Genomic DNA, 27383 nt, shown 5'->3' on the forward strand with positions numbered 1-27383 from the left:
AAAAGGCTCTTGTCCCCTACTGCGCTTGTTCTCAACTGGAGAAGACGACTATTACTACAGCAAAATTGGTGTCTAACTGCATCAACGAGATCAAAACCCTTCGACGACGGTCTTTCATGTCAGGAAGCAACCATTATCCACTTGCATACGTTCGCTCTCGAATGTGTATCGGATGCCTGCGGTACTCGACTGCTTTGACCTTCTGGCGGTGTTCTTCTCGGCAGTGAGCGACTCGAGCCAAGTCAAGATGGCTACATCCGTTCGTGCAGCTCTCCACCTAGATCAGTAAATATTCAACTGGTAGATACAAATGTCGAGTTGACCTAAATTCCACAATTGCATAACTAGCCCCCAACAACCACGCAGATGCTGTCCACTATAAGCAAAACTACATAATCAGCCTTAGAGCTGCCACGTCAACTTTGAAAAAAGTGGCAGCAGCTTTGAGGGGGGAGAGCCGAGGCATACATTTCCGTAGTAAGCAGCCGGCGTCGTCCCCACGAGGCAGAGGCGAAAGTGACCGAAGCGACCGCGGGACACCAGCAGAGACTGCCCGCCCTCCGCTCCAGCCCCCCCCCTCCAGCACCCGCACAGTACGAGCAGCAGCAGCACTAGGACCAGTTGACGATGGACAAGGCGCTGCTGACCCGCGCCACGAGCAAAGATGACACGCCGACGCCCGGCTACCTCTACGGGGAGATCGCGCGCATGACGCAGCACAGCTACGACACGTGCACCAAGGTGCAGGACTTCCTCATCTCGCGCGTCAAGAATAAGCACCACACCATCAAGTACAAGGCGCTGCAGGTCATCAAGCACGTCTGCCGCGAGGGCCGCGTGGACTTCAAGCGCGAGATGCAGAAGCACATCCCGACCGTCAAGGAGTGTCTGCGTACGTCGGCTCCTCACACTCTGGCCCTTTACTCATTGTAGCCATACTGACTGACCATCGACGACTATTGCTGTGCAGAGTTCCGCGGCACGCCCGACCCGCTCAAGGGCGACGAGTACTTCCGCCGCGTGCGCGAGGCCGCCAAGGAGGTGCTGGACGCCATCTACGACACGGACAACACGCCCGGCCTGGGCGGCATGGGCATGTCGGCGCGTATCCAGGGCGTGGGCGCCAACCCGAACGACAACGGCGCGGGCGGCAGCGGCTCCGGCTGGAGCTCCAAGATCTGGGGCGGCAAGAACTCGAACGACAGCTCGCTGCCTCCTCCGCCCATGGCGGGCCCGCCTATGGGCGGATACAACGGCAGTGCGCCGCCGCAAGGCGCCCCGTACGGCTACCCGACCGACCCGAACCAGGGCAGCTACGGTGGCCCGCAGCCCTACGGCCAGCCGCAGCAGCCGTACCAGCCAGAGTACCCGCAGGGATCCTACGGAGGCCCCGGCGGCGCGGCCAACCCGCCGTATGGAGGCGCCCCGCCCAACCAGTACGGAGGCGCGCCGCCCCCGTTCAACGACCAGAAGTTCTCGGGCATTGGCAACCCCATGTACCAGGACCCGCGCGGTGAGATATTGGGGATTTATTGCAGTTGAGGGTGTGTACTGTTGTTCCTGACTGAGAATTGTTGATATGGTGTTGATGCAGCGGACGAGAAGGGATTCTTCAAGGGACTGAAGGAGAAGGTGGCGTCCAAGTACTCCAAGTCGGACCCGAAGCCGACGTTCGGTGGCGGCCCGCCCGGATCGGCCAACCCGCCTGAGGGATGGAGCTTTGCCACCAACCGCGGACCCACCAGCGGCAACTACGGCCCCACGCCGGCGCCGTACAACCCCGAGGAGCCATACCGCCCGACTGGGTACGGATACCGCCCCGGGTCTTCTTCGTACGGACAGGACCCGCGCGAGTCGGCGAGCTCGCAACTGCGGGAGAAGTCTTATGGTACGCTCATTTGTGATAAATTTGCTGGTAGGCTACAGAGAGCTAACATTTACCTGCGCGTGTGACCTTAGATGGTGACCGTAAGAAGGGTCGTGTTGGCGGCGCGTGGAGCGATACGGACGTGCCCTCGAACCTCGGTGGCTCCACCGGAATGCAGAACAATGGACCCGAGAGTCGGACTCAGAGCTTCAGCGGCAACACTCGTGACAACCGTTCTTACTCGCGCAACTCCGACTACGAATACGACGACAACAAGCGTCGCGAGTCTCGTGAACCGAGACCTTTTCCTCAGGCCCCACCTCCTGTTCTCACAGGCCAGACCTCTGGCGCGCAATCCGATGGCTCGTACGAGCGGAACCTGGTCACCGCTCTGTGTGCCCCCGGCGGCATGCGAGCTATTCCCCCGAAGGACAAGATGGACGCGTTCTTGAAAAGCGCGATTACTCTGGACGCGGAGATCGTTGGCCCAATTTTGGAGGATTGCCTCTCGGACGACCAGTGGACGGTCGTTTCCAAGGCCCTGGCTACGATTGACGCTCTGTTGAAGACGGACGGATGCGAAGAGTTCGAGGAGTACTTCTCCGAAAACTCCAGCGAGATCGAGGAGTGCGCTAAGTCAGACAAGGCGGCCGTGCGAGACCGCGCCGTGAAGGTTCTGAACCACCTCGGCATTTCTGCTGGACTGTCGGCATCTACATCCAGCCGCGAGTCGTCCAAGCCCAAGAGCAAGCCCACTGGTCACAGGAAGCAGCCAGCTGCGGCTGAGGCCGATCTTTTGGGAGGTTTCGACGACGAGCCTTCGGACAATGGCTCTCTGTTTTCTGGACTGCAGACGAATGCTCCTCCCCAGCAGGCTCCGCAGGAGTCCGCTCAGGCTGGGGCGACGTCGGCAAACGAGATGGCCGACATGTTTGGCGGATTGCAGCTCCAGAGTAGCACAGCGAGCACCGCATCGGTGCCTGAGCCGGCTCAGCCAGCTCCTCCTGCCCCTGCCGCCCCCGCAGCACCTGCTCCCGCGCCTTCCGCGAACAAGACGATGGTGTTGGACCCTCTACTCGAGCCTGTGCAGGCTCCTCCCATGAACCAGGGCTTCGGCGCCCCCATGAACATAGGCATGATGAACTTCAACACGCCGCAGCAAATGGCCCAGATGCAGCAGATGCAGTACATGCAACAAATGCAGCAGATGCAGTACATGCAACAAATGCAGATGCAGCAAATGCAACAGATGCAGGGCATGGGAAACCCGGGCTCGCAGGTGATCGGAGCTGCGATGACCCCGACGGGCTACATCGCCAAGACCATCCAGGAGCCCACGGACAGCCTTGCGTCCGACTCAGGATTCGGGTTCATGAAGAAGAAGGACGACTCGTTCAACTTTGTGAAGGATGCCATGAAGAACAGTTAGGCGGTGGCTCCCTGTATAGTACCCGCATATCGCTTCGACGGCAGTAGAAGAAGCGTGGGGATCCAAGTCGCATCTACAGGAAAGCAGACGTCAATAAACGAGGTCAGGGCAATGCGAGGCTCCATTGACGCGTACATGATAGTAACCGGCCGTCAACGTAGATGAATGGAAGGAGAAGGGAGAAAGAAATACAACGTGTCTGAGCTGTGGACTTTGCATCTAAGTGTCGATGATCCTTTACTGTTGAGCAGCTGCCAGACTTTCCCAAATGAGTTTGTTGGCTTCTGCCTCCAGGGTTTGAACCGAGTGTTGACTTCTTCCATAGCGTTGCTCATAATACTGGCGCAGTCCGCGCGCGACCCCGCCAACAGCTCGGAGCAGCCACGTTGCCTCGGTTGTACCTTCGTTCACACAGCAATGAGCCAGTGCCTCGAACAGCAACTCTGTCAGCTACTTTCGCACGCCACAAGTCAGCGAACCAAAGGTCTGTTAATTAACCGCTTGGTGGAACTTCTACCTTGTCGAACACTCGCGACGGCTCCCCGCTATTCTCGAAGCACATGTGCTCAATCACTGCAACACCTCAGATCTCTTTGAAGATTTACACTCCTCTTATCGTTTGCACTTCTCTTTACCTTGGGTGATGCACTCCGCGTCCTCTTCTTGACTCCTTATCATCTTCACCAGCACCACCACCAGAGACTCCAGCAGATCATTGTCTGCAGCATACTCTCGCAGCTCAGCTACGCCTCCCGACCACTCCTGGAAGCGGTTCTCATCCAGCAACTGCTTTAAATTCGATACGTGGGTCGACACAACGCTGGAGAAGTCCGAGTCGACGTCTTCGCACTCTTCCTCTTCGCCACTGGCATCACTGCCGGCAATACTGGGCGCATAACTCCATGCCGATGCGATGTGAGCCGGTGATTCATGAGAGCTGCCGGTGCGCTTCATGAAGTACGTGGCCAAGGCGAAGCGCATGACGCTGCCAGTCATCTCCATATTGCTTTGCGGAATCCAGGAGTGATGGTCACTTCAATTTGATGCTATAATTCCGACACATTTGTACCTATTATTCCGACACTGAGCATCAGGCATGCCGAAAATACGATTTATATCTATTGTTTTGCCGGACACCATAATAAATATTGCATTGCATCCGAGTAGCAGACTGAATAAATAAGGCAAGACTTAGTGTTGACACAGAAAATTACTGCAATCATGTTACGACTGTACCTACTTACAGGCACTGCTCCACGATCGCAACATCCCAGTACAAGCTGTTGATCTTGAGGAACAAGATCATCTCTAGCATCATGGGAGAGAGGCGGTGGCGCTCATGGCGCAGCACAGCGCGTGCAATGCTGAAGAGCCTCTCCACCACGTTTGAGGTAGGAGGAATCGCATTAAGCAGCTCGTACGTGGCCGGCGCGGCAGCTACCTTGCGTCGCTTGCGCGTACGCACTACGAACCCTTCCTGTCCGCCGGCGTGCAGTCCACGCCTTCCAGATTAGTTTGCGTGCCCTTAAACGGCTCCAGCGCAGCGATTTCGTCGTCCGTCAGCAGGACCGCCTGGTCGTCCAGGACCTTGACGACCACCTGCTCGAAGACGGCGGAGTGGACTATATCCGCGTCGGTGGCTATGCATATATAAAAACATATAAAACACAGTAGCTAAGTAAAAATACAATCAGACGCAGAATGAGCGATGATCATCGCTCATTCTGCGTCTGATTGTATTTTTATCCTTACCGAGATACTTCGCGAACGAGGGGTGGCTTTCGAGGAGCTCGTCGAATAGGACACGAGCGTCCAGCAGCGTAAGGCCATCCTGTAGGTGCTTGGACACAGACTCGACGTCCCGGAGGCTTGCCAGCAAAGTCTCCAGCTTGCGGTGGGCTGAGCGTGACGGAAGGAAGTCCGAGAGCTCCTCGTCGTCTGCCAAAATAAACGGACGGAGACGAAAATAGCGCTTGAGCAGTGAAAAGGTCGACGACCAGCGCGTGTTCTGTCTGAGGACAGCGGCCAATGGCGTCTTTGCACTATTTCGGACCAAATCCAAAATAACCAATTTAGTACTGTAATGGGCCTACTTTGGCTCACTACTTTAGCCTACACGTGTGCGCGTGAATGTGAGGAAGCGTAGCTTAGTTTAAATTAGAGGTAATTATACTCGGGCCTCCGAGTATAGATTAATCTAAAGAAACGATCCAAATAATGTTTTTGGGTTAAAATGAGAACTGCTATTTTTGTTTTATGTTTCTGAATTCCTCTAAATGTAATATTCTAAACTAGGAATCTGCCAACGGCTGGTTGTCAGAATTCCAATGCTATGCATGTCGCTCATTGGCTAAGAGATGCTGCTCTCAGCCAATAGGAATCCTAAGTCTCTATGGACCACCCGTCGTGGTGGTCGTAAATGTATGTAGCCTTTGGTGTGTCTACACCAAGGTCGAGAAAGTCTTTCGAACCTCTAACAGACGTCGTATCTGTTAGAGTTACAAGTGACTGTAGCCACTTGTGCGTGTAACCCGGTTACACGATCCCCCCCTCAAGGTTAGACGCGCCGAGTCACGGCACGTCAATCAGGAAAATGACCATTCGTCAATTCTTCACGTTGGGAGAAAGAAAACTCGAGCTCATTCCGCAATGAGCTCGCCGCAGAAGAAGACCGCCGCCGCAACAGAGGGTAACCTCTCTGTTGCTCAGTACCATTAGCGTCAGCAGGCAAAGCGCGACGCGCTCGCTGCACAGGCCGCGTCGGGGACAACTCAGTCGGAGATTGTCCTCGAAGGTTCCTCTGTAGTCAACGACGCCGTTGACTACGAAGACGACGACGTGGAGATGGAAGAGGCCTCGCCCTCTTCCAACAAGCGCAAGGAGTCTATCGACAGTGATAGTCTCGACCCGCATGCCGGGTCGAGACGCCCTCGTGAAGGAGACGACTCGGACGCTTCGAGCTCGAAGCGTTCGCGCGGCGAGAGCAAAACTCCGCTCTCCGCTGCTGGGGCTTTAAGCTCCCCGCGTGAGGTGGCGTCTACAAGTTCTCCGCGCGCTGCCTGAGCAGCGCGCGATCCGTGGATGCCGTCTGCGTCAGAGATCGCAGACCGTGTGGGCAACACCGTGCCTCCAAATGAAATTCCGCTGTACGTATGCAGCGGGATTCACGATGATGCTGTGGCGGAGGAGCAGCACTTTGATCCGTTAACGAATCAAAGGCGCGATTACTGTATCGGACTCTTTCACGAGCTCCGATACTTCTCCAGCAAGAAGACCTCTTCTCGCAGCAAAATGCCTGAGTGGCAGGCACTTTGTCAAAGTTGGAATGCTTTTGTTGAGAACTTCAACAAGAAGCCGGCTGCTTACCGTGAGCGGGTTAAGCATGCCCCGTGAGCGCTTCGAGACATTCTCGACGCGCGGGAGGCTGGAGCAGCTCCACAGATCCTCTGTGGACGCTGGTATTCCATGCGCTGTGCCCGAAGGCCATCAGTGCACGTTGTGTCTTCCAGGTGCGGTGCGCTTGAGCGACCGCAACCTAAACGGGTAAACGACGATTCGTGTACCTGAGAGTCTCAAGGATCTCCGTGCCAAGTTCCTCGCACGTGAGGAACGCGACGATCGTGGGACCTCGGGCGCGGTAGGTGACCACAGCGCTCGCACTACCTTCGCGTCGGCGGTGCGTGGTGAGCTTCGTACGCCCTCACCATTTCTGGAATGTCCTGCAGCAGGACATCCCGCGGCTCCCATGTATCTTGGTGGGGCGGAAACCCTCTCCAACGAATACGATAACGAACCGGCTGCCGGTTCGTTTTCGGGATACTATGGTTCACAATACGATCAACAATCCAGCGTGTTGAGCCGCGGGCGTCGCGGATCGGAGGCGGCGGTGGTGGGAACACGCCCCGGGTATGGTCAACCAGGGGTTGACCTTGGCCCGACGCTCGAGGAGCGGGTCGCTGCTGTGGAACAGCATCAGAGCCGGGAGCTCGCCGCTTTGATGCAGGAGGTGCCGATTATGAGGGCTCAAGTCGCTCAGGCCTCGCAGACCGCGTCGGACATCTCTGTCGACGTGGGAGGTCGCGTCGCACGCTTGGCCCAGCGCGTTTACGCGCTGGAGCGGAGGTTCGCTCCCGCTGGGGCTTCCGCTTCGGGCCAGCCGAGCTAGGTGGCTCGTGCTCCAGGTATGGCTTCAGCCGCCCGACGTAAAAGGTCGGATGGAGGCGCATGCTAGATGGAATATCTAGCGTGTAGGCGTTGCCATGCCGTGCCAACACCGTGAACGGCCCGATGAAGCGCGGAGCGAGCTTGCTCGCCCCGAAGTCGGAAACGGCATGTTTAGGCAGGTTTTGAGTTGCTAACAAAACCAATGAACCCTTCTCGAATTCATTTGTGTTGCCCCTACCAACATTGTCTGCGTTCAGCTTCTGTCGGTCGACAGAAGCTGCGATAGCGTCTTGGACAAACCGAATGACGGATTGTCTGCGCTGCACGAAGTTGATTGCGTCCGAGCTGAACTCGTTCAGCTCATTTCTGGCAGTAGGCCCGGCCTCTGCGTTCGTCTTCGCGGTGTCTGTGCCCTGCACAGACCCGTTCTTCTTCTTCTTGTTGCTCTTGTCGACGTCTGTGCCCTGCACAGACGCGTTCTTCTTCTTCTTGTTGCGCGTAGTCGCGGCTGACACTGTGTAAGTGTCAGTGGCATTCTGCGACTGCTGCGTTGCAGTCGTAGATCCTCACCCACTTAAGGAAGGAGCCACCATCCCGAGTAGACTCGGGAGGCGTGGGTGCCTGACGGCATTCACGTAGAGCGGTGTATGCCCGGTCGAGGCATGCACCGAGTTGTTGATGGCGAACTCCGCCATCGGCAGGCACTCGCTCCAGTGTTGGAACGAGTGAGCGTAGCTCTTAAGCACGTCTACGAGCACGCGGTTCACGCGCTCGGTCTGCCCGTCCGTCTGCGGATGGTCCGCAGTCGACATCGAAAGTTGACTCCCAAGAAGTGTAAACACTTCTTGCCAAAGGTGTGCAGTGAAGCGCGGGTCTCGATCCGACACTATGTCGATCGGCATGTCATGGTGTTTGAACACCATGTCAACGAACAGACGCGCCGTCTGCTTCGCAGTCACTTCAACGGGTACCGCAGCAAGATGTACCATCTTGCTAAAGCGGTCAACAAAGACCACAACGCCCGTGTTCCCCTGGCTGTCCGGGGGAAGACCAAACACGAAGTCCAAAGACACGGACTGCCAACACTCCCGTGGAGTTGATAGTGACTGCAAGGGAGCCTGTGCGAAAGGCGCAGGCTTCACACGTTGACAAACCTCGCAAGCATGGACGTACTTGCGCACCCATTTATACTGGTGGGCCCAGTAGAAGTCTCGCGTGAGAAGAAGGTATGTCTTCTCACGGCCCGGATGCCCCGCAGTCGGTGCATCGTGATACTCATACATGATCCTGAGTCGCAGGTCATGGTCATTGGGCACGACAACGCGGTCCGCGTTGTCGTCGACTGCACTGTAGAGTAATAACCCGTCGTGCACCCGGTAACGGTGTGCACGAGCACGAAGATGCTTCGGCGGCTTCTGACGAGCTTGGCCAGAAGGCGCTGAGCCGTCGGCCAGCAAGAGCTTCGCGTCCGCGTAGTGCGCGTACGCGACCTTCACGTCGTCCAACAGTGACAACGTCGGGGTGCTTGATCGCATGGCGTCAATGACATTGACGTCGGCATCAGTCGTGGCGTAGTCAGGTCGACGCGACAGCGCGTCGGCCACCACATTGAGTCTTCCGGGTTTGTACTCAACACGGAAGTTATACTCTGCGAAGAATGAGAGCCATCTCGCCATCCGTTGCGAGATGTGCGGCGACTTCATAGCTGTCCGCAGCGACGCGTGGTCCGTATAGACCACGAACGGTTTGCTTCCGAGTAGATACACTCGGAACTTCGCGAGTGCGTACTTCATGGCAAGGAGCTCCTTGTCATGTACCGGGTAGTTGCGCTCAGCTGACTTCAGCTGACGCGATTGGTCGTAGACGACACGATCACGGCCCTCGTGATCGTGCTGCATCAACGCACATCCGATTGCGAAGTCGTATGCGTCACACACAACGTGGAATGGGCGATCTTGGTCGGCATCCGCCAAGATCGGCGCCTCAGTCAAGCCCCGCTTGACTGCATCGAAGGCCTGCTGACCCTCAGCAGTCCAAACCCACTCGGCGTCCTTCTTCAGGAGATGTGACAGCGGGCGTATCATGCCCGTGTAGTCCTTCACGTACTTGCACAAGTACGTGGCCAAGCCAAGGAACTGCCGCAGTTCCTTGACGTTCGACGGCGTCAGCCACTCATTGATCACTCTGACCTCCTCAGGGTCAGGGCGGACACCGTTCTTCCCAACGAGCACGGGGATCTCGCTCGCCCCGTAGATGCACTTCTTCCGGTTCGCGTAGAGCTTGTGCTTGCGCATGAGCGCAAGCAGCTTCCGGAGATGCACCTTCTGCATCTCAACATCACTCATCCTGTCCGCAGCCCGGCTGTGGACGAACACATCGTCGAAGTAGCTCGGTGCGAAGTCGCGCACCGAACGCAACAAGTGCGTCACGCACCTGTTGAAGGTCGGAGGGGCGTTCTTCAGCCCCTGCGGCATCACCAGCCACTCCCAGAGTATGCCGCTCGGCGTGCTCACAGCTGTGAGAGGGATATCGCTCTCACGCATGAGGATCTGATAGAATCCATCGCGCAGATCATGAGCATTGTAGATAGTGCTCCTGGCCATCGAATCGATGATGACATCTTTTCGAGGTATCCGCGTCTGCGCCGGTATCGTCGCATCGTTCAGCTTGTTGTACGCATGAACGATGCGCCAACCGCCCTGTGGCTTCTTGACACAGAACGTTGGAGCACTGTGCGGGGACTTCGATTCCCGCACTTGTCCAGCTTTGCGACGACTTTCGAAGAAGTCGTCGATCGCTTTGACCTGCTCTCGCGGCAGTGGCCACTGCCGCGTGACACAGTACTTCGTCCCCGGCACGAGATCAATCTCGTGCTGGATGCCCTTGTCCTGCGGAAGCTCCGCAGGGATCGCTTCCGGAAGCACGTCCGCGTGCTTCCGTAGAATCTCGTAGAAGGGACTCGACCTCAGCGAGTCCCAGCTCTGCTCCTCAAAGCGCTCCTTCTTAGTCTTCGCACTGAGAGTGTCCTCACTCTCAGTGGTGGTCTCCATAAAGAACTGCCTCAGTTCTTCATTCTCGCTCTTCGTTCTCTCGGCGTCCGAGAGAATGCATATTTGCTCGATGCGTCCATCGTGCAAGTCACGCGCGAAGTGCTTCCAGCTCATGACTGGAAGCGAAGTCAACTCCGATGCTTGTGTCGGAGGGTTAGCGAGAGTCATCTCCCTGTACCGGAACCCGGCACTGGTACGCGTCAAGACGTTCAACGTCTCGACGCCCGATTTCTCTGCCTCCGTGTGCCCAGCAGACATTCCTTGTAGCGTCTCGGCCCCAGGCCGAGACTTGCACAGCAACCTTTGCATGCGCCGTCTTCTTGTTCTGCGGAGCCCGGCTCCGCTTGGTTCTTGACCTCGTCCAGGCCCAGCCGTGGACGGGTGATCTTCAGTACCACCGGCGGGTTCATCCCGCGGGCGAGCGACTTCAAGCCCGGCTTGGTCGCCTGGCGCTTCGTCGTGCAGCCCGGCTGCACGACAGCATGCAAGTTTTTCCGGTGCGGGACGTTTGCAACCGTCCGCACCGCCTGCAGCGTCGGCTCCCGGAGCCGACACGCCATCTTCACCTCGACGCCTGTTATTGGCGGAGCCCTCCATTACGGAGGGTGCGTCGGCTCCCCGAGCCGACGAATCAAATTCAACCAAGCCATCGACTCCCGGAGTCGACGGCGTTACGTCACCTTGGCTCTTATTATTGGCCAGACCTGATCCAATCAGATTCGCGTCAGCCTCCACGGCTGAGGCGTGTGTCTTGCCTGCGTCATCCGCGCCCCTTGAGGCCGGAGACTCTTCCTGATTCGCTGAAAAGCGGGTGTCGATCTCCGAGATCAACACATTTTCTCCTTGAGCCGCCAGCGGCGACGCCGGCGCTTGCTGCTCTTGCGCGCGGGCTCGCGCGCGCCCAGGGCGCTCCGGGACAGCGGCATTAGGCGCTGTCTCGAGTGCGTAGCGGCAACAGGGCCATCGCTCACTGTTCCGCTGTCGCGACCGAAGCGCACGAGAGTGCGCTTCTCCCAATCGATGACCGGATCATGTCGTGCAAGCCACGGCATACCCAATACAATGTCAAACTTATCGTCCAGATCCAGGACGATAAAGGTCTCGACAAACTCTTGATCTTCATACGTGAAGCGCACGCGTACCATGCGCTCCTCGGTCTTCACGACGGCACCCGTTGCCAGTCGTACTTCCAACATACTTCGAGGTATCTTTAAATCCTCGAAGTCAAGCCTTGATAGACTTCGCAGTCGAACAAAGTTCTTCGACGCGCCAGAATCTACCAAAGCACGGGCAGAGCTGCATGCTCTCATCGAGTTCATGTTCAGGATGAGAAGGTCAGGCTTGTCATCTTGGTTCTTGCAGTGATAATGAGTCTCACCGGGGGCTGCAGTCCTCAGTGTCGCGTGTCAAAGGTCGATACACGGAACTGCATTACCAGTAGGGCGCCCCGCGCCTGCTGGCGTCCAGCGTTTTTTGTTTGGTTGGCCCGGCACCGCGGCGATAGCCACCCTGCTGGTGCACGGGGGCCGTGCACTGCCGAGCAAAGTGACCGATTCTACCGCATCGGTGGCATCGCACATTGTTTCCTTGCGACTGCTGGGGTCCAGCAGTTGCAGCACTCGAGAGGTCCATGGGTTCTGGGCCTCCCGTCCTCACTACCGGGCGTGGCTGTGGCCTCGGCACATGTGCATGCAGCTTAGCCTGCCGCAGACTTAACTCCTCCTGCATTGCAAGAGTAATTGCAGCTTCTAGAGTACTCGGGTACTCACGGAAGAGATAGGTCTTCACAGGCCCATCTCTCAGCCCCTTCATGAACGTGACGACCTTGGTCGCCTCGTCGATCGGATTGGTCACGATGTTCGAGACCAAGTACCGTGCTCTCTGAGCGTAAGTATGGACATCATGCTTGCCCTGCTGCAGGTCGAGGAACTCCGCCCTCGACCGGAACTCGTTCTGCGGTGGCTCAAACGCTTGTCTGAGCTCTTCCTTGAAACCCTCGTACGTGCTACAGCACGTAGGATCCGAGAGTCGGCGTCCATACGCCCAACTTCTTGCACGTCCGCCAAGACATGACATGGCGAACGCGACCTTCGACAACGGGTCGACGATGCGTCGAGCCGCAATGGCAGTGTCGAGTTCGACTAGCCAACGGAGGAGAGGCTCGCCCTCTCTTCCAACGTAATTGCTCACGCTGAGCTTCAGCGATTGCGCGCGCGGTGTCGTCCCCGACGACACCGTGGTAGACGAAGCAGCATCTCGCTGCTCCCTCATGATGAATCCCAGAGCAACACCATGTTGCTCTGTCGGCGTTAGCGTACGCAGCATCGTAGCTACAGCCGCCTCACCAATGACTGTTGACAGTCGTTGGAGAGCCTCCCACTCTGGGTCCGACAGGTGGGGACAGTCAGCGCGGCCAACGTGAGTTGCAGGCGTAGTGGAGCTTTCCATGGACACCTCCGTATCCATGGGAAGGTTCTCAGCTCCGCGTTCGTGCGGTGACGTACGAACTCAGGTAGTCGGTCGTTGGACGGACTACAAAGTGCTACCAGGTGTAATGGGCCTACTTTGGCTCACTACTTTAGCCTACACGTGTGCACGTGAATGTGAGGAAGCGTAGCTTAGTTTAAATTAGAGGTAATTATACTCGGGCCTCCGAGTATAGATTAATCTAAAGAAACGATCCAAATAATGTTTTTGGGTTAAAATGAGAACTGCTATTTTTGTTTTATGTTTCTGAATTCCTCTAAATGTAATATTCTAAACTAGGAATCTGCCAACGGCTGGTTGTCAGAATTCCAATGCTATGCATGTCGCTCATTGGCTAAGAGATGCTGCTCTCAGCCAATAGGAATCCTAAGTCTCTATGGACCACCCGTCGTGGTGGTCGTAAATGTATGTAGCCTTTGGTGTGTCTACACCAAGGTCGAGAAAGTCTTTCGAACCTCTAACAGACGTCGTATCTGTTAGAGTTACAAGGCCTGGGCGAGAAGGTAGGCCTCGGAGCGGGGCCAGCAAGGAGATTGTCGGTCATGGTGCTAACGTCGAGTCGTGATGTGCGTGCTGGGTGCTTGTTTGAAAGTGAGGACTAGCGGCAAAGTTACGTTGGTAGAGCGCGATGTTTGACCACAACTAATGATTGGAGCAGGATGAGCAGAAGTAAAATACCGAATTTTAGATATCGGCTACATAAATTTCGGATAAAGCAAACGGCAATGCCCAACATAAAGTATTGTATCCGAAAATACTTTTATATTTTCGGGCATTATTATTTTTCGGGATGCCTGCTGAGCATGGTTGTAAGACCAACGTCTTGGGATTATTTTCAGTAAACAATCACTGTCACACTCTATAGAAGGTTATCGATCTAGTGTTATCTATCGGATAAAGGCTTGGATATGGCTGTTCTAAGACACAATCTTTCGTTGGATATGTCGATAACTTGAAAATGCTTGATGGGCTACTTCAGTTAGCACTATGTCATGATAGGTTTAGTTTGTGATGACCTCCCAACGGTTCAGTGGCGGGTGTGCGGTGAAACATGTTATCATCATGCCATCCAAATACCTAAATGTACCAAGGTAGGGTATTATAAAATTCGTGGATAAATAAATAAATTATTCGCCTTTTTGCGACCAACGTGCCCACGAGTCTTAAAAAATATACGAAGTAAGTATCTGAGCAGCGCGCAACTATAACATGGTTCCATTGTACAGCAATTCCACGCATAAAAAAATTTCTTTGTCAGTGATCTCCTGGTCAATGTAATAAGATAATTCAAAAGTAAGTTACTGAGTGGTAATAAAGTAACACGAATGCATACGCCGTACATGTATAATCCGCACTTGAACCTTGTTCCAAGACCCATGCCTTTGCCGTAGATCTACCCAGACTCGTAGATTTCTCGTTCCGTTTGTGAACGGGCGCCATCACGATTTGCATTTATCTCTGAGCCTCACGTTACTTTTAAGGAGCACCCTACTGACAACCCGTTGACAGGTTGTCCGTAACGGAAGAGTCAGACTCCAACATAGACGCACACGAACTCGGTCTGCACAGTTGGGTGTTTCGCCGCGCGTGGCTTTTCGATGGATGCACGGCCGTTCATTCTGCGTTCATTCGGGTTCGGCGGCTTTTGATCGACGGAACGACCGACACTTCGCCTCTCGACCAACCGACCAAAGCCGATAAGATGCAAGCCCCCGTCCACCAGCGCGCTCTCGAGCGAGACGATGTTTTCACTGACGAGCCGGAGAGAGAAGACGTGGAAATGGAGGTGGAACTGGGAGTCAACCTGGTGGATGCCTTCACCAAGAAGCACGTGTACGTCAGCAGCCAAGTCTCAATGCTGCAGTCACCGGATGCTGGCGGACTTCTTCCGGGTAAATGCTGTCAAGATGGTGAGCGGCTGGGGCTCGAACTGGACGAAGTCGCTCAGGAGGTTCTGAGCTCTGCGTTGCTTGACGAGCAAGATGAAGTCTGCCACACGGAAGTTCACAGCTCGACTCTACCTTTTCCCGACTGGGGAGACCCCGAGACCGGCAGCAAACTGGAGATGGTGGTGTTCCTCTACGCGTTCGAGAAGTTCAGGATTGTGTACGCCTAGGCAGGAAATTCATTTGCGAGGAAATTATACATTTGCCTGTCAATGTTAAGTGTTGAATACTTCAGCAATTCAAAAGCTGTAAATGTTCTTGTAACGTGAAGAAAAACAATAGTAAGCGGGGATAGTAAATTATTTCTATAATGTTATACGCTACTTACACGATGTGCACTGCCTGGCTCGATGCGGCGGACGCTGTGGTGGATTGTTGGTTCTTAGGCACAATCAGCACGTCGGACGGTCTTTTCCGATGCCGTAGCGCCAATCCGCTGATCTCGAACTGATCTAACAGTTCGGAGCTGTTCAAGTACTTGTTGCCAATGTTGAGGAGGTCGCACTTGAGCAGTCGATGCGAGAACGCTTCGTCGTCTAGGAGCACGCGAGCCAAGTGGTGCGGCTTGAAGTGCCGTTCGACCTCAGTCTCCCTGCTCTTGCCGCCGAAAAATACCAGCACGCTCATAAGTACCAGCATAGCGCATCCAATAAACGTGAGAGTAGCTGAGAGCTGTGGCACGGACAGCGTCACATCCACGTACTTCACACTGGCATCGAACGCCAGCGTGGTCTTGCTCAGCTTCTGCTTCACCACGCCATGCTGGAAGAGCCAAAACAGAGCGGACTGGTAGGCTGGGTGCAGAGATCGCTCCGAGTAAAGATGCGAGCTCTGGACTCGGTCCATAAAGGCTCCACGCTCACGTTCACATCGAGATCCGTCCACGGGTTGCCACCCTGTAGCGTCGTCAAAATTGTCGGGGAAAACAAAATCGCTCTTCAAAATATCGCTCCGGTCCACCTCCTGCACGTTTGAAGTGACCAGAGGCGTCCACAGCAGCAGCGACGGGGAATAAATTGTCAAATTGCTCACCGGCAAATGGCCAGCGCCCACAATAACCTGTCGATCGTCGGTGGAGAGAGGAAATGCAAGACCATTGCAATCGCTACCGGTAGCTTCGCACGAAGCCTCATACTTAGCTGCAAGGTCCGTAGTTTCCCATGACAATCGGCCCGCAGTCACTTGATAAATTTTACGCGCGTTCGTAAGCATAACCACGAGCGCGTCACCGTTCGAGTTGTTCACTAGCGACGAGCTGATGGCATCTCCAACGATTCTCTTGGCAAAACTGAGCACCAGCATGGAATTATTGGAACGAAATTCACAGTCGTTGCCGTCCACGTCCATCGTCGCCTCATAGTCTTCGCTACCGTCCGCGTCCAAGCAGATTGGTAGAGCACGAACTTGGCTGCCCTCGTCGGCTGGGGCGGTAGTCAGCGCGGCTCCCACGGGGCTTACGACACATCCGTATCGACCGCATTCCTCCTTTGCATTAATCTCAAAGAGCCCGTTTAGCACCTGCGTTCCATACACGACGGACTGCGTCGTATCGTTGAGTAGTGTGAGGTCCCTACGCAAGAAATCCTCGTCCATGGGAATCTCCAGCGTCACGCCCTCAAACACCAATTCACCACTATCTGTGTCCCACGGGAGCTTCACAAACTCCACGCTACTCTCAGCCACACTAAAGTTTCGCAGGTGTGCACGAGTTTTGACTGCGGAGTTTAAAGTGGCGTTCGTGGCTTTAACAAGGGCCTGAGTCATACTCGCATCATCGGAGGACGCAGAATCAAAACCTTCGGGCAGATCCAGCAACTCAAACGCGCTGGCGTTTGCCGCCATGTCTTGTTCACGGTAAAAATCGTCGGTAGCACGCAGCGCGTAGCCCACAAGATTCCGAGCAGTAGTCAATTCCATAGGCATCGTAAGTGTTTCAGTCGTATCGACTCCGTCGCTTAGCGATACCGAAAGCGTGTTAGAGCTTGTGGTCTCTGGAGCAACTGGTAATATTTCACTAAGCCACTGACGAGACGGGAAGCCATAGTTCAATTGCGCTGGGAGCCTTCGCGGTGACGGCCGACTGCACTGTCCTTCAGCGTTCTCCGCTGTGGCGTCCGGCATCTGCATCGCACTCCGGAGGATCGTGTCCACACTCGATGTCCGGTTAAAGTCCGAGAACGAAGAGGAATTCTCGTACCCCGCTAAATCGCTATCGCCAATCGCCGCATCAACTTGAGCTGTCTGCTCGCTCACATAAAGAGCCATGAATCCATTCAGCAGGAACCACAGCACCGCGTTGCTCAGTAAAGCCAAAATCAACCGGGTTCGTCTTGAAGTCGTCTCCTGCATCGTCATCTCGGTCAAGAAGCAGAGCAGCACAGCGGGGATCACCGCCCCCACCAATCCAAGCAAGGGCTTTACCAGCACTGACGTGCACAACCCCACGTAGAAGTTGTAGGCTTCAATGTCGTCGGTATCAGTAGCAGATCCGCCGCTGCTAACAGCGTACGACTTGAGCACGATTCCTCTCTGCAGGAAGGCCGTGGCCACCACGATGACGGACACTCCGAGCACGGCCGTCCACAGTATCCGACGCCTCTGCAGCCTCACGAGCAATGGGACCGCGTTCGGTGCTAGCTGTCGCTGGTACAGAAAGTCTTTGGCTGCGGACGCCGCGGACGGCGACTCGACGTCGAACATCCTGCTGCCATTGCTGCGACTGGCCTGGCTGCGACTGGCGGAACCACCGCCACTGGACGAGGAGCTGTTGGAGAGGGAAATCTGCGAGACTGCCAGCGGCGAGTGCATAGTGATAGATACCACCTAGCTCCACCGAGGAAGGCCAAGGCTCTCAGTGGGGGGATAGGAGGCCGCAATAACGGCGAGGCCGACGCGGATAAGGTAGTGACGGGCGGGCGCCAACTGCCGCGAGGTCGATACCTGTTCTCCTCTCTGCCCCAGCGGATCCAGCTGAAGTCTGCAGGACAGGCTGGCGTGTGCAATACGCGCGGCGGTGACTGTTTGAAAAGAGCAGAGCAGAGCTCGTTGTGCTTTGCAGCTGGTCGACAGCGCAGCGGGAAAGTGCTCGGTGCCTGGGTCTTATTCGGACACCAACGGGCTCTATAAAAAAGGTTCGATTTTTCTGTTTTATGCGTTGTGATTGGCTGGCAAAAGATTTTTAGAAGCTTCCGAGAGAGTAACGGCAGGATAACGGCCCGATAAAGTAGCCAGCACCTCGCTGTTTAGTTCAGCTGTGGCCATGCACGCCACGCACTTGCGACCCCCCTTCGGCCTGCCTGTCTTGATTCCTGCGCCAGCAAGCGAGCGAGCGAGTGAGCATTGTCTCGAGCTGGACTATCTAACCTATCTGGCTGGCTGGCTGGCTGACTATCGCTTGATTATGGGTGGCGGCTACTGGGAAGAACTGGAAGAGCTTCAACTCAAGTCGCTGATATGCCCATCGTCGCACTCTACGATATGATTGAAGCGAAAAAATCTGATCGAGATCATAAGGCGCGGATTGCATCCATGTGATACCAAGGCTCAGCCGCGCCGAGCTGGTAAACAGCGAACTTTATCGAGCGAGTCGGAGGGCCGAATACATAAGTTTTCGTTGTTTTACTTCCGGGCCAGCTCTGGCCCAGAGCTGACGTACTCACAGGCAGCGTTAGCCTATTACTCCGGGCGCTGGTCAGTCACGCTGACGCCAAATCATACGAGGCCGCCGACGGAATCGTGGTGGCGTTTGGGCCGCTCGCTCTCCGTGCGCTCGTAAGGGGCGGGGTGGCTTCCTTGCGCGTTATTCTACATACAATCCACGACAAAGGACAGACAGACAAACAGGTCAAGTAAGTAAGGTTACGGCCATCGAAATGCTGTATTACAACTGCGCAACGTCGACCGCTGGCACTGAACCGCTCAAGACGCGACTAGCCACAGCACCAGCGGGCCGGCAACAAGATGAACAACGTCGTATCAAAATCTATACCGGTGAGAAGATCTGCTTGTCTTGAGACCGGAACGAGTCCTTCTGTCAGTCAAAACACACAAACAACACTCGTCAGACGTTGCTCATTACACAGTCTCCACTGCGAGACTCTGCACGCAATGCACAAACCTCGACAGGCGGCGGTGACGCGAGCTGGTTTTCCGGGTTCGGGTCGCTCGACAGTCCTTGGTAGTCCGGCTCCAGCGGCCCGCGCTCCAGCATGGCCGGCTGCATGTACATGTCCTCGAGCACGCGCTCCAGGTCCTGCATCTGGCGCGAGCGGCGCGAGTCGACCATCACGGCCTGGTCCAGCGGCAGGTTGAGCGCGATCTGCGGGTAGCGCGAGTTCACGAACAGATGGAAGGCGAGCGTGATGAACGGCAGGATGATGGAGAACGTGGCGGGGAGAGCCACCTGCTTGGTGGCCAGCACGGACGCCATGATGATCTGCGCGAACATGAGCGCGCCGACAATGAAGCGGTAGAGCGACGGAAAGAACGTGCCAGAGGTCTGCGTGGACGGGTCGTGCACGCACATGACGGCCCAGCGGTAGACGAAGTCCGACAACACCAGGTACAGCATAGCGAAGTAGTTGAGGATCGGCGCGATAGCACAGAACACCAGCACGAGCATGAGCACCAGGTAGTACTCGGACACTTGGTCGGATGCGCCGAAGTCTCCAGGGTGGGCCAGCGACGTGAGGCCGAACCAGGGCGACGAGCGTTCACGAGGCGTGAGCTTGGGCGCGAACACTTGGTAGATGGCGGCCTTGACGATGGGCGTCACGCGCAGCAAGATTAGCGTCAGGTTGAGTCCCGTCTTGACCAATAGATACGTGATGAAGAAGGACGACTGCACGGCCACAGAGTCGCTGATAAGCTTGAGAATGGCGCTCACGTCGGTCAAGTTCGTGTCGCTTGACCCAATGACGGCATCGATGACGGTACCACCGATAATCGGCAGCAAGAAGGTCACGTAGATCTGGTAAATCACCAGCTTGTTCAGCAGCGAAGCGTCCACCTGAGACGCAAACGCGTGGCCCTCTCGCTTGGATAGAATGCCGAAGATGATTGGAGCCAGCGCCGTCATGACCGACAGCATCAACGGGGACAGCTGCTCCAGCAGCGACTTGGCCCACGGGTTGTCCTCGATCACTCGGCCCAGCCACGCCCACTGCTTCTCGAGGGTGGAAACCTTAGCGAACGACACCACGAGACCCGTGGGCACCGTCCAGAGCAGGATGATGGCCGTGCTGAGAGCCATCGAGATCAAGAACCACGTGTCTTTGATGTTCTTCGACAGTCCGATGTTCTCCCACACCACGTCGTCGGCGTGGGCTGCGGCCTCCACGTGCATCTGCGTAGGATCGGCACTTTGCAGGATCTGGGTGCAGGACTGGGCGGCTTTCAGGCTGCGGAAAGTCACGAAGCCTGCAGGACGCATAATGCCCAGAGCCTTCTTGTCCTGTCGCTTTAGAGACTTGATGTACCTCGATTCCAGTGCGTCTCCGTCCAGTTCCTCCTCCTTGTAGACAAAGTTGACACTTCTGGCAGAGTCGAAGTTCTGGTTAAAACCTCGCGAGAAAGTTTCGTCGTCGCCGCTGGATTCCACCAATTGACGGGCAACTCCCGCCTGGTTACGCAAAATGGAGCGCACCTCCTTCTCCACGGCCGTGTTTAGCTCCTTAAGCTGCTCTTGGTACAGCTCCACAGCGTCCACTTGCTCGCCTCCGAGGAGCTTGTCGCGGGTCATGACCCGGTCGCCGGTTTTCGCACTCTGAGCCAAAACGTGCTCCAGTTTGTTGCGCACCTTAACGCGCTCGGCAACAAGCTTCTCCAGGTCGCGACACTCCAGCGCAACATACACGTGCAACACGGACTTGGGAAACAGCAACTCTAAGTAGTTGCGCAGCGTTTGCTGGGTGCACAGGTTAGGGGGTAACCCGTTTAGCACTACCGTATACTGTTGCGTGTGCTTCCTCGACATGAACTCGTGGCGTCTGCGAATGTACTCCTCGTACTCTTTCCACAGCAGGAAGCAGGCGGTTAGAGACACCAGGTACATGGTCACCACGGTGAACCAGAAGCGCCACATTTCGTCCGTGTCCAGGTGCGACAGCGTCATCCGATAGAGAGAGTCCAGCGAGTCGCGCTTGGCGTAGTAGTAGATGGGGAAGTTCGCCGCCGAGCACAAGATGCCCACGAACGTGACCTTCTCGCATAAGCGCAAAAAGCGCAGAAAGAAGAGCGTGTCCATCCCGCACTGCTCGAGAATCTCATCGTCACTGGTGAAGAAGAGCAACTTAAGCCACCCAAACACTTTGGCCTGGCGCACTCGCGTAACCGTCGAGTTGGTGGTCTCCGGCTTGTCCTCGCGGCAGTAGAAGGCGCGCTGCAGCTTGACGCGCCCCACCTCGAAGGCCATCCAGCCGACGGCGCCGATCACTAAGTACACGCGCATGCCGTCCAGGATGGTCGTGGACGGCGTCAGGTCCTCGGTCGCCGCCTTGTCCGTCACGCTCGCGGCCGCACTCGCCGCGTCCGCCATGGTGCCCCCTGTCGCTTTAGCACTAGCTTAACCGTCCCTCGCTCCTCGTGGGCTTTAGAGAGTGCTAACTCGGTGGAGAATCGCGAAGTGGTTGTTGGCTGAGTGAGAGAGACTTACCGCGACAGGCGGGGCTTTTGGTTTGGTGGCCGGCACTCTTGGCATAGAAAAACGGGGTGACGCGCGAGTAACGCCGAGACCAATACAAAAAGCAAGTGAATTTTTGACCGCTGGCTGGGTGAGCTACATATTCCTAGAAAAGAGCCAGCAATGGGCTCAGCCCCCACAGCTCGCTGGCAAAAAGTCTCAATTCAGGCAACGTGGTGCTTGAGCTGCAGGTGGATACCGGCCGAAGTGCTCGAGCTTGGCAACGGGCCTTCCACTTCATGTTGCAGCCATGTCGGCTACGGATAATAACTCCATAGAGCTCGCTGAGTCAGCGAAAGATCGCTTTGATATGCGCGCATGCGCGTGCACGCCAAATATCGGCAACGAGATTTTAGATCTGGTTGGCGCTGGCAACTTGCCCGGCGAGGCGATGATGGCAGGCTTTGCACGCTTGATACCTTCCAGCCACCGCCACTCGCTCAAACGCGCTCGGTCGCCGCTATTACGCCGCATGTGGAGCGTCAGTCTGATATGATCACGCTGGGCATCTTGGCGCCGAGGGGCACAGCTGCATCGATGCGAGTAAGTACTGCGGATTTTGTACTGCCGAGCCGCAGCTGCGGCCACCGTGGACAGGCAAACATCCCGGATAGATGCCCGACAGGCTGCCTTGTTTCGCTGCCGTTGTCGCCCGCACTGCAATGTTAGCAGACTGCTCCTGCGGCGTTAAGCTTAGAAAAGGTGGCACTCGGCAGCCAATCGAGTGGTTGCCTGCCTTGATTAATTCGCCCCGCGCAGTGATTGATATTGGTGTTCGCCCACAAACTTGCCAACAAATAAGGTACTCGCATGGTGACAGCCGCCCAAAACCTTGATGAGCCCGCATTGACGAGATGTTGGAAACAGCAATGGGCAGCCCCCCCCCCCGATGAAAGCATGTTAAACCAACTGAGACCGCAAGAACTTCCAAGCCAACGTAACAACCTCGGTGACAGGGACACTGCTCGTAACGAATGAGGTCTTCGTACTACGAAGACCTCCGAAGTTCGTAGCACCGCTATTGGAGCAAGGCACACTTTCTCTTTCTTGGCTAAAAGTGTAGCCATGTTCTTGGTTTCACCCCATCTTCCATCATACCCGAATCCTGCGGCTCCTCATACTTAGATATCTTCCGATCTCTGCTCCTGCTTCTTCGCCATGGACGACCTCAAGGTGACGCTGTTGTCCTCCCCCGCACCCGACGCCGCCACTACGCTGCCCGACGCGTCCCCCACCTCCAGCTCCGAGTCGCCTCCTCGCCGTTCCCCCCGCATCCGCGACTTCAAGCTGCGCGGGCGACACAACCTCCCCTCGTGGATGTACCCGCCCGAGGGCGAGACGCGCCGGTTAAGTGTACCTGCGCACTCAATCCAAGCCACGCGCGACCGCCTGGACGCCCCCAAGCAACATTTAGGCGAATGGCCGAGCACCGCCATCTGTGGCAACGACATTCTGGCAAGTGTGCTCTACTCGTCGGGCATTGTCGCCGCCAAGGCCGGCAAGCTCACGCCATTGGCGCAAACGTTTGTTGCCTTTGTGCTGTATCTTTTCCGCTCCATCTACGAGGAGGCCGTGACGGCAATTCCCCTAAATGGAGGCTCGTACAACGTGTTGCTTAACACAACTTCAAAGAGGACCGCAGCCGTTGCCGCAACTTTAGGCATCATCTCCTACCTGGCCACGGGCGTGGTCTCGGGCACGTCGGCCTTGCGATACCTAGGCACTCAAGTGGACGTGAGTGTGGTTCCTGGCACCGTCGGGTTACTCTTTGTGTTTGCCGCTCTCTCTATCGTCGGAATCGCCGAGAGCGCAACTGTTGCATTGGCAATTTTCGTCGCTCATGTGACGACGCTTACGCTGTTAAGTGGATTTTCACTTTACTACGCCGTGCAACACCCCGACACTTTCTGGGCCAACATGCAGACGGATTTCCCGAGCGTTAACGTTGCAGGAGAGGTGGTTAAGGGAAACTTGCTCACGGGGATCTTCTACGGGTACTCGTCGGCAATGCTGGGCATTACGGGCTTCGAAACGTCGGCCCAGTTCGTGGAGGAGCAAGCGCCCGGCGTGTTCCGCAAAACTTTACGCAATATGTGGGTGTTTGCCACTTTCTACAACTTGTTGCTGTCGTTTTTGTCCCTGGCGGTGTTGCCGCTGGAAGGACCTGGCGGAATTTACAGTGACAAGGATGTTGTGTTGGCAAAGATGGGTCTCGTGGTGGCTGGCAAGTGGCTGGAAAGTTGGGTCTCGGTCGACGCATTTGTGGTGCTAGCTGGAGGAGTGTTAACCTCCTACGTGGGGATCACGGGGCTGGTGCGTCGACTGGCGTATGACCGCGTACTCCCGGCGTTCCTCACTTACACCAACTCGTGGCGTGGCACGAACCACCACATCATTTTGCTGTTCTTCGCCTTGCAAGCGAGTCTGGTGATTTTACTCCGCGCGGATGCAACAGTTCTTGCCGGAGTGTTTACGTTCGCATTTTTGGGCGTCATGGCGCTCTTTGCATTTGGGTGCATGTTGCTCAAGTTGAAGAGGGAAGACATCCCGCGCGACGTGCACGCTCCGTGGTGGAGTTGCATTTTCGGACTGGTTATGGTGTTGCTGGGGCTTTTGGGTAATTTGCTGGGTGACCCCGCCATTTTCACCTATTTCGCCCTGTACTTTGTGGTCTTCGCCTCCACGATGTTCATCATGCTGGAGCGCGTCTTCATCCTGCGCATCCTGCTGTACATCATGCAACAACTTTTCCCTTCTCGCGGTGCTCGCGACGGTGCGGTGGAAGATATTGAAGCGGCCAAGTCTCAAGGCAAAGTGAAGGACGGGTCTCGCACAGGTGCTAAAGGAGGGCGCACTATTACGGCGGTGTTGCAGGAGATTCATCTCCCGCCTATTGTATTTTTCCTCAAGACGCCCGATCTGCCTCTGCTCAACAAGGCAATTCTCTATGTGCGCAAGAACGAGCAGACACACAATTTGCACATTGTTCACGTGAGTGAGGACGCCGATTTGGACGAAGACAGCAGCGCTGAGGTGACAGAGGCCGATGTGCAGCGGCGGCAACTCGAGCGGGAGAACGTGGAGGATATGATAGAGATGACGCGCGTATTTGACCTGACGTACCCGAAACTGAAGATCGATTTCGTGCACGTTTGCGGCTCGAGCTTCGACGCTGCCTTTGTCCACTGGCTATCGGACGAGCTGCGAGTCCCGCCCAACATGATGTTCATCCGACAGCCTGGCACCAAGCACATTCACCAAGTTGCAGCGCTAGGTGTGCGTGTCATCACCGGCTAGAAACTTACCTACAGCTTCTGAAATGAGTGAATATATTGTACAAACTTGTGGATCTTTCATCGGCCGCGTCACTTTCAAACGTCAATTTACCTCGTCGCAGTTGCGATCTATCGGCGGTAACCAAGAAGCTATGGCGCTAGATCGTATCAACCGGGCAATCGCTACACTCTGCTCAAACCACGAGCTGACGCTGCCAGAAGGCACCACCATTCGCGTGTGCGAGGCGACAGAGGACGAATGGAACGCGTTTATCGAAAGTGAGGACCACGAGCTCAAGTCAATTCACTTGGCGTGGAGTGACGGTCAGGTCTTCATCGTGGAGTTGCCGTCGCCAGAGCGCGGCCTGTTCTGCTCGGTGTTCAATCGGAGCTTCCTGCACGACGACATCGTCGACGACCACCTGAATAGCTACATGACTGCGTTTGTGCGCACCACTCAACCTAGACTCGAGGCGGACTTGAGCTATGGACCGCTCGCTGGCCCCCTGCCTGGAGAACTACAGAGTTATTGGCAATGGCACACGCTCAAGGTCGAAGTTGGGCTTACTCGTCGCTGGGGGGGATGCTGTCGGCCAACTCGGCTGGAAGGCCAAGCGGTGGTCGACGTTTGTGGGCGTTCGCTACGTCCTTTGTGTGGCGATCTGGCCCACGTTGACGCGCGCTGAGTACAAGCTGTACACGGTGCAAGATTTGGGTGTGACATTCTCCGACCAAGATTCGATTGTTGTCGCCGCTCCTGCTACTTTGGTGGCTTTCGAGTCGCGTGCTTTGCTGGGATTGCAACAAGGAGGGGAACTGCCTCGTGGTTTTCCGGATCGAGTGACTGTCGATCTCTATCAGGTGTTGCGCAGAGCTCGACGCGGGTGGCTTTGATTCGGCCTTGGTCGAGAAGGAGCTGCACCACCTTCTACTCAAAGACGAGTTATATCGACAGCTCTCATTCCACATATATTACGTTCCTATTGTATGCACACGCTCACTTCACCTCTACAGGCACCTTCTGCTTCCTCATGTTGATCCGCTCCATGCACGTGAACCTGACCAGACCACCTCCCGACTTGTTTCCTTCTCGAGCGGCGAGGAAGCGCGATACTCGCTGCGCCAACAACTGCGACGGGTACTCAATCAGGTGGTAGCTCACCGTCGCCAGCAGCAAGATCAAGCCGAATCGAGCAAATAACCGGTTGAAGTACTTCTTCTGGTGGCTGATCGGAGGGTAGTCCACGATGAACGAGTGCAGCAGGTAGACAGAGAAGCTGATCTTGCCCCAGTAGCGCAGCACGCTCCACTCGAACATGGTGGAGATGCAGGACGGACGGATCATTTCAATCACGAACACCGTCGTCATCTGCGCGCTGACAAAGCCAAAGCCCGGAGCCGCCGGCACGGGGTCTTTGTGTACCCAGTCGAAGAACAAACCTTGGAAAGACACGCTCAGCATCAACGCAATGGCCACTCCCTCCATTACGCGAAGAAGCAGCGTGTGCCACCAGCGGAAGTTGAACCCCGTCTTCTTGATCCACAAGTCCGCCTTGACGAACACTACAGCCCCCAACGACCCCGCCATGAACGTGTGGAGGTGAGGCGTGAGAGGCATGTGGCTGTTACGGTACACGTAAAAGCCTTCGTATACGATCCACACGGTCAATGGCACCGCTCCAATCCACCAGTAGCGCCGCAACTTCAGCGTAACCAAAACGAACGCAGGGATCACGAAGTAGTATCCGATCTCCAACGGCAGCGTCCAAAACACGTGAGGACGGTAGCCCGTGTAGAACGCGAGCACCTTGCTCAGCTCAAAGTCTTCGGGCTTCTTCAAGCGGAAGTACCGGTGCTGGTTCTCGAACGACATGCAGGACAGCACCGTCGCCGTCACTGCGAACAGCGGGTACACACGGAAGAAGCGCTTCTGGAAGTAGTCCACCAATGCGAACGCCCACGACCGAGGGCTGGCTTCTTGCGCCAGCAGCTTCATACTCTTCTTCATGAACAGCCACGTCAGCAGGAACGAGGACAAGACGAAAAACGCGTCGACGGCGATTGAGCCGAGGTGGAGCCCTTGTGTCGGGTACTCGTGCGAGTGCTGGATAACCACCAAGATGGCCGCAAGTCCGCGAATGCCGTCGAGGAACAGTACCTTGGTCGGTGCGGCGTTCGTCGGGGCTGGCTTAGCCTCCGGGGTCTTGTCGGCGGAGGGCTCTACGAATGTCTGGTGGTCCTCCGGGTCCGAAGAGGACGACGTCGTTTCTCCATCCGAAACTTCGATGACGCTCAAGTGCGTGTCCGAGTCTTTGCGCTGCAAGTTCGCGGCCTCCGCCGTCCTCGCTGTCGTGTTTCCAGCGCTCCCCAACATCGTCCGACTGTGCGATGTGCGCTGAGCCTGGCGATTTGGGAAGTGACTGTGACGGTTGGCAGCCCAGACGTTTACGACGAGCGAACGGATAGTCGCTTACGTACTGTGCCAA

General features: G+C 56.0%; 9 protein-coding genes across 9 annotated transcripts; 4 read left to right on the forward strand and 5 right to left on the reverse strand.

The window, feature by feature from the left end:
• Positions 1 to 627: 627 nt before the first annotated feature.
• Positions 628 to 3296, forward strand: PHYSODRAFT_496495 (hypothetical protein; the record flags this gene model as incomplete). The annotated part of the gene is made up of 4 exons (XM_009527141.1): positions 628 to 892; positions 971 to 1513; positions 1595 to 1888; positions 1960 to 3296. 4 exons carry the CDS (start codon positions 628 to 630, stop codon positions 3294 to 3296), a joined length of 2439 nt encoding a protein of 812 aa, XP_009525436.1.
• Positions 3297 to 3908: 612 nt separating this feature from the next.
• PHYSODRAFT_314215 (hypothetical protein) lies at positions 3909 to 4298 on the reverse strand (the record flags this gene model as incomplete). Its single annotated transcript, XM_009527142.1, has 1 exon — positions 3909 to 4298. One exon carries the CDS (start codon positions 4296 to 4298, stop codon positions 3909 to 3911), a length of 390 nt encoding a protein of 129 aa, XP_009525437.1.
• Positions 4299 to 4536: 238 nt separating this feature from the next.
• PHYSODRAFT_490851 (hypothetical protein) lies at positions 4537 to 5334 on the reverse strand (the record flags this gene model as incomplete). Its single annotated transcript, XM_009527143.1, has 2 exons — positions 4537 to 4760; positions 5049 to 5334. Coding segments are annotated over 2 exons (510 nt in total), but the record flags the coding sequence as incomplete, so codon positions are not given.
• Positions 5335 to 5945: 611 nt separating this feature from the next.
• PHYSODRAFT_330459 (hypothetical protein) lies at positions 5946 to 7461 on the forward strand (the record flags this gene model as incomplete). The annotated part of the gene is made up of 5 exons (XM_009527144.1): positions 5946 to 5996; positions 6051 to 6321; positions 6394 to 6685; positions 6720 to 6810; positions 6865 to 7461. The coding sequence occupies 5 exons, from the start codon at positions 5946 to 5948 to the stop codon at positions 7459 to 7461; spliced, it is 1302 nt and encodes a 433-aa protein (XP_009525439.1).
• A 7762-nt stretch (positions 7462 to 15223) lies between these two features.
• Positions 15224 to 17643, reverse strand: PHYSODRAFT_350953 (hypothetical protein; the record flags this gene model as incomplete). The annotated part of the gene is made up of 1 exon (XM_009527145.1): positions 15224 to 17643. The coding sequence occupies one exon, from the start codon at positions 17641 to 17643 to the stop codon at positions 15268 to 15270; it is 2376 nt and encodes a 791-aa protein (XP_009525440.1). The 3' UTR covers positions 15224 to 15267.
• Positions 17644 to 19003: 1360 nt separating this feature from the next.
• PHYSODRAFT_360288 (hypothetical protein) lies at positions 19004 to 21478 on the reverse strand (the record flags this gene model as incomplete). The annotated part of the gene is made up of 1 exon (XM_009527146.1): positions 19004 to 21478. The coding sequence occupies one exon, from the start codon at positions 21476 to 21478 to the stop codon at positions 19004 to 19006; it is 2475 nt and encodes an 824-aa protein (XP_009525441.1).
• A 1302-nt stretch (positions 21479 to 22780) lies between these two features.
• Positions 22781 to 24919, forward strand: PHYSODRAFT_252161 (hypothetical protein; the record flags this gene model as incomplete). Its single annotated transcript, XM_009527147.1, has 1 exon — positions 22781 to 24919. One exon carries the CDS (start codon positions 22781 to 22783, stop codon positions 24917 to 24919), a length of 2139 nt encoding a protein of 712 aa, XP_009525442.1.
• Positions 24920 to 25049: 130 nt separating this feature from the next.
• Positions 25050 to 25791, forward strand: PHYSODRAFT_330465 (hypothetical protein; the record flags this gene model as incomplete). The annotated part of the gene is made up of 2 exons (XM_009527148.1): positions 25050 to 25448; positions 25507 to 25791. The coding sequence occupies 2 exons, from the start codon at positions 25050 to 25052 to the stop codon at positions 25789 to 25791; spliced, it is 684 nt and encodes a 227-aa protein (XP_009525443.1).
• A 103-nt stretch (positions 25792 to 25894) lies between these two features.
• PHYSODRAFT_252183 (hypothetical protein) lies at positions 25895 to 27271 on the reverse strand (the record flags this gene model as incomplete). Its single annotated transcript, XM_009527149.1, has 1 exon — positions 25895 to 27271. The coding sequence occupies one exon, from the start codon at positions 27269 to 27271 to the stop codon at positions 25895 to 25897; it is 1377 nt and encodes a 458-aa protein (XP_009525444.1).
• Positions 27272 to 27383: the final 112 nt, after the last annotated feature.

The sequence above is a fragment of the Phytophthora sojae genome, assembly GCF_000149755.1.
Source record: "Phytophthora sojae unplaced genomic scaffold PHYSOscaffold_3, whole genome shotgun sequence".
NCBI classification, from domain to species: Eukaryota; Oomycota; class Peronosporomycetes; order Peronosporales; family Peronosporaceae; genus Phytophthora; species Phytophthora sojae.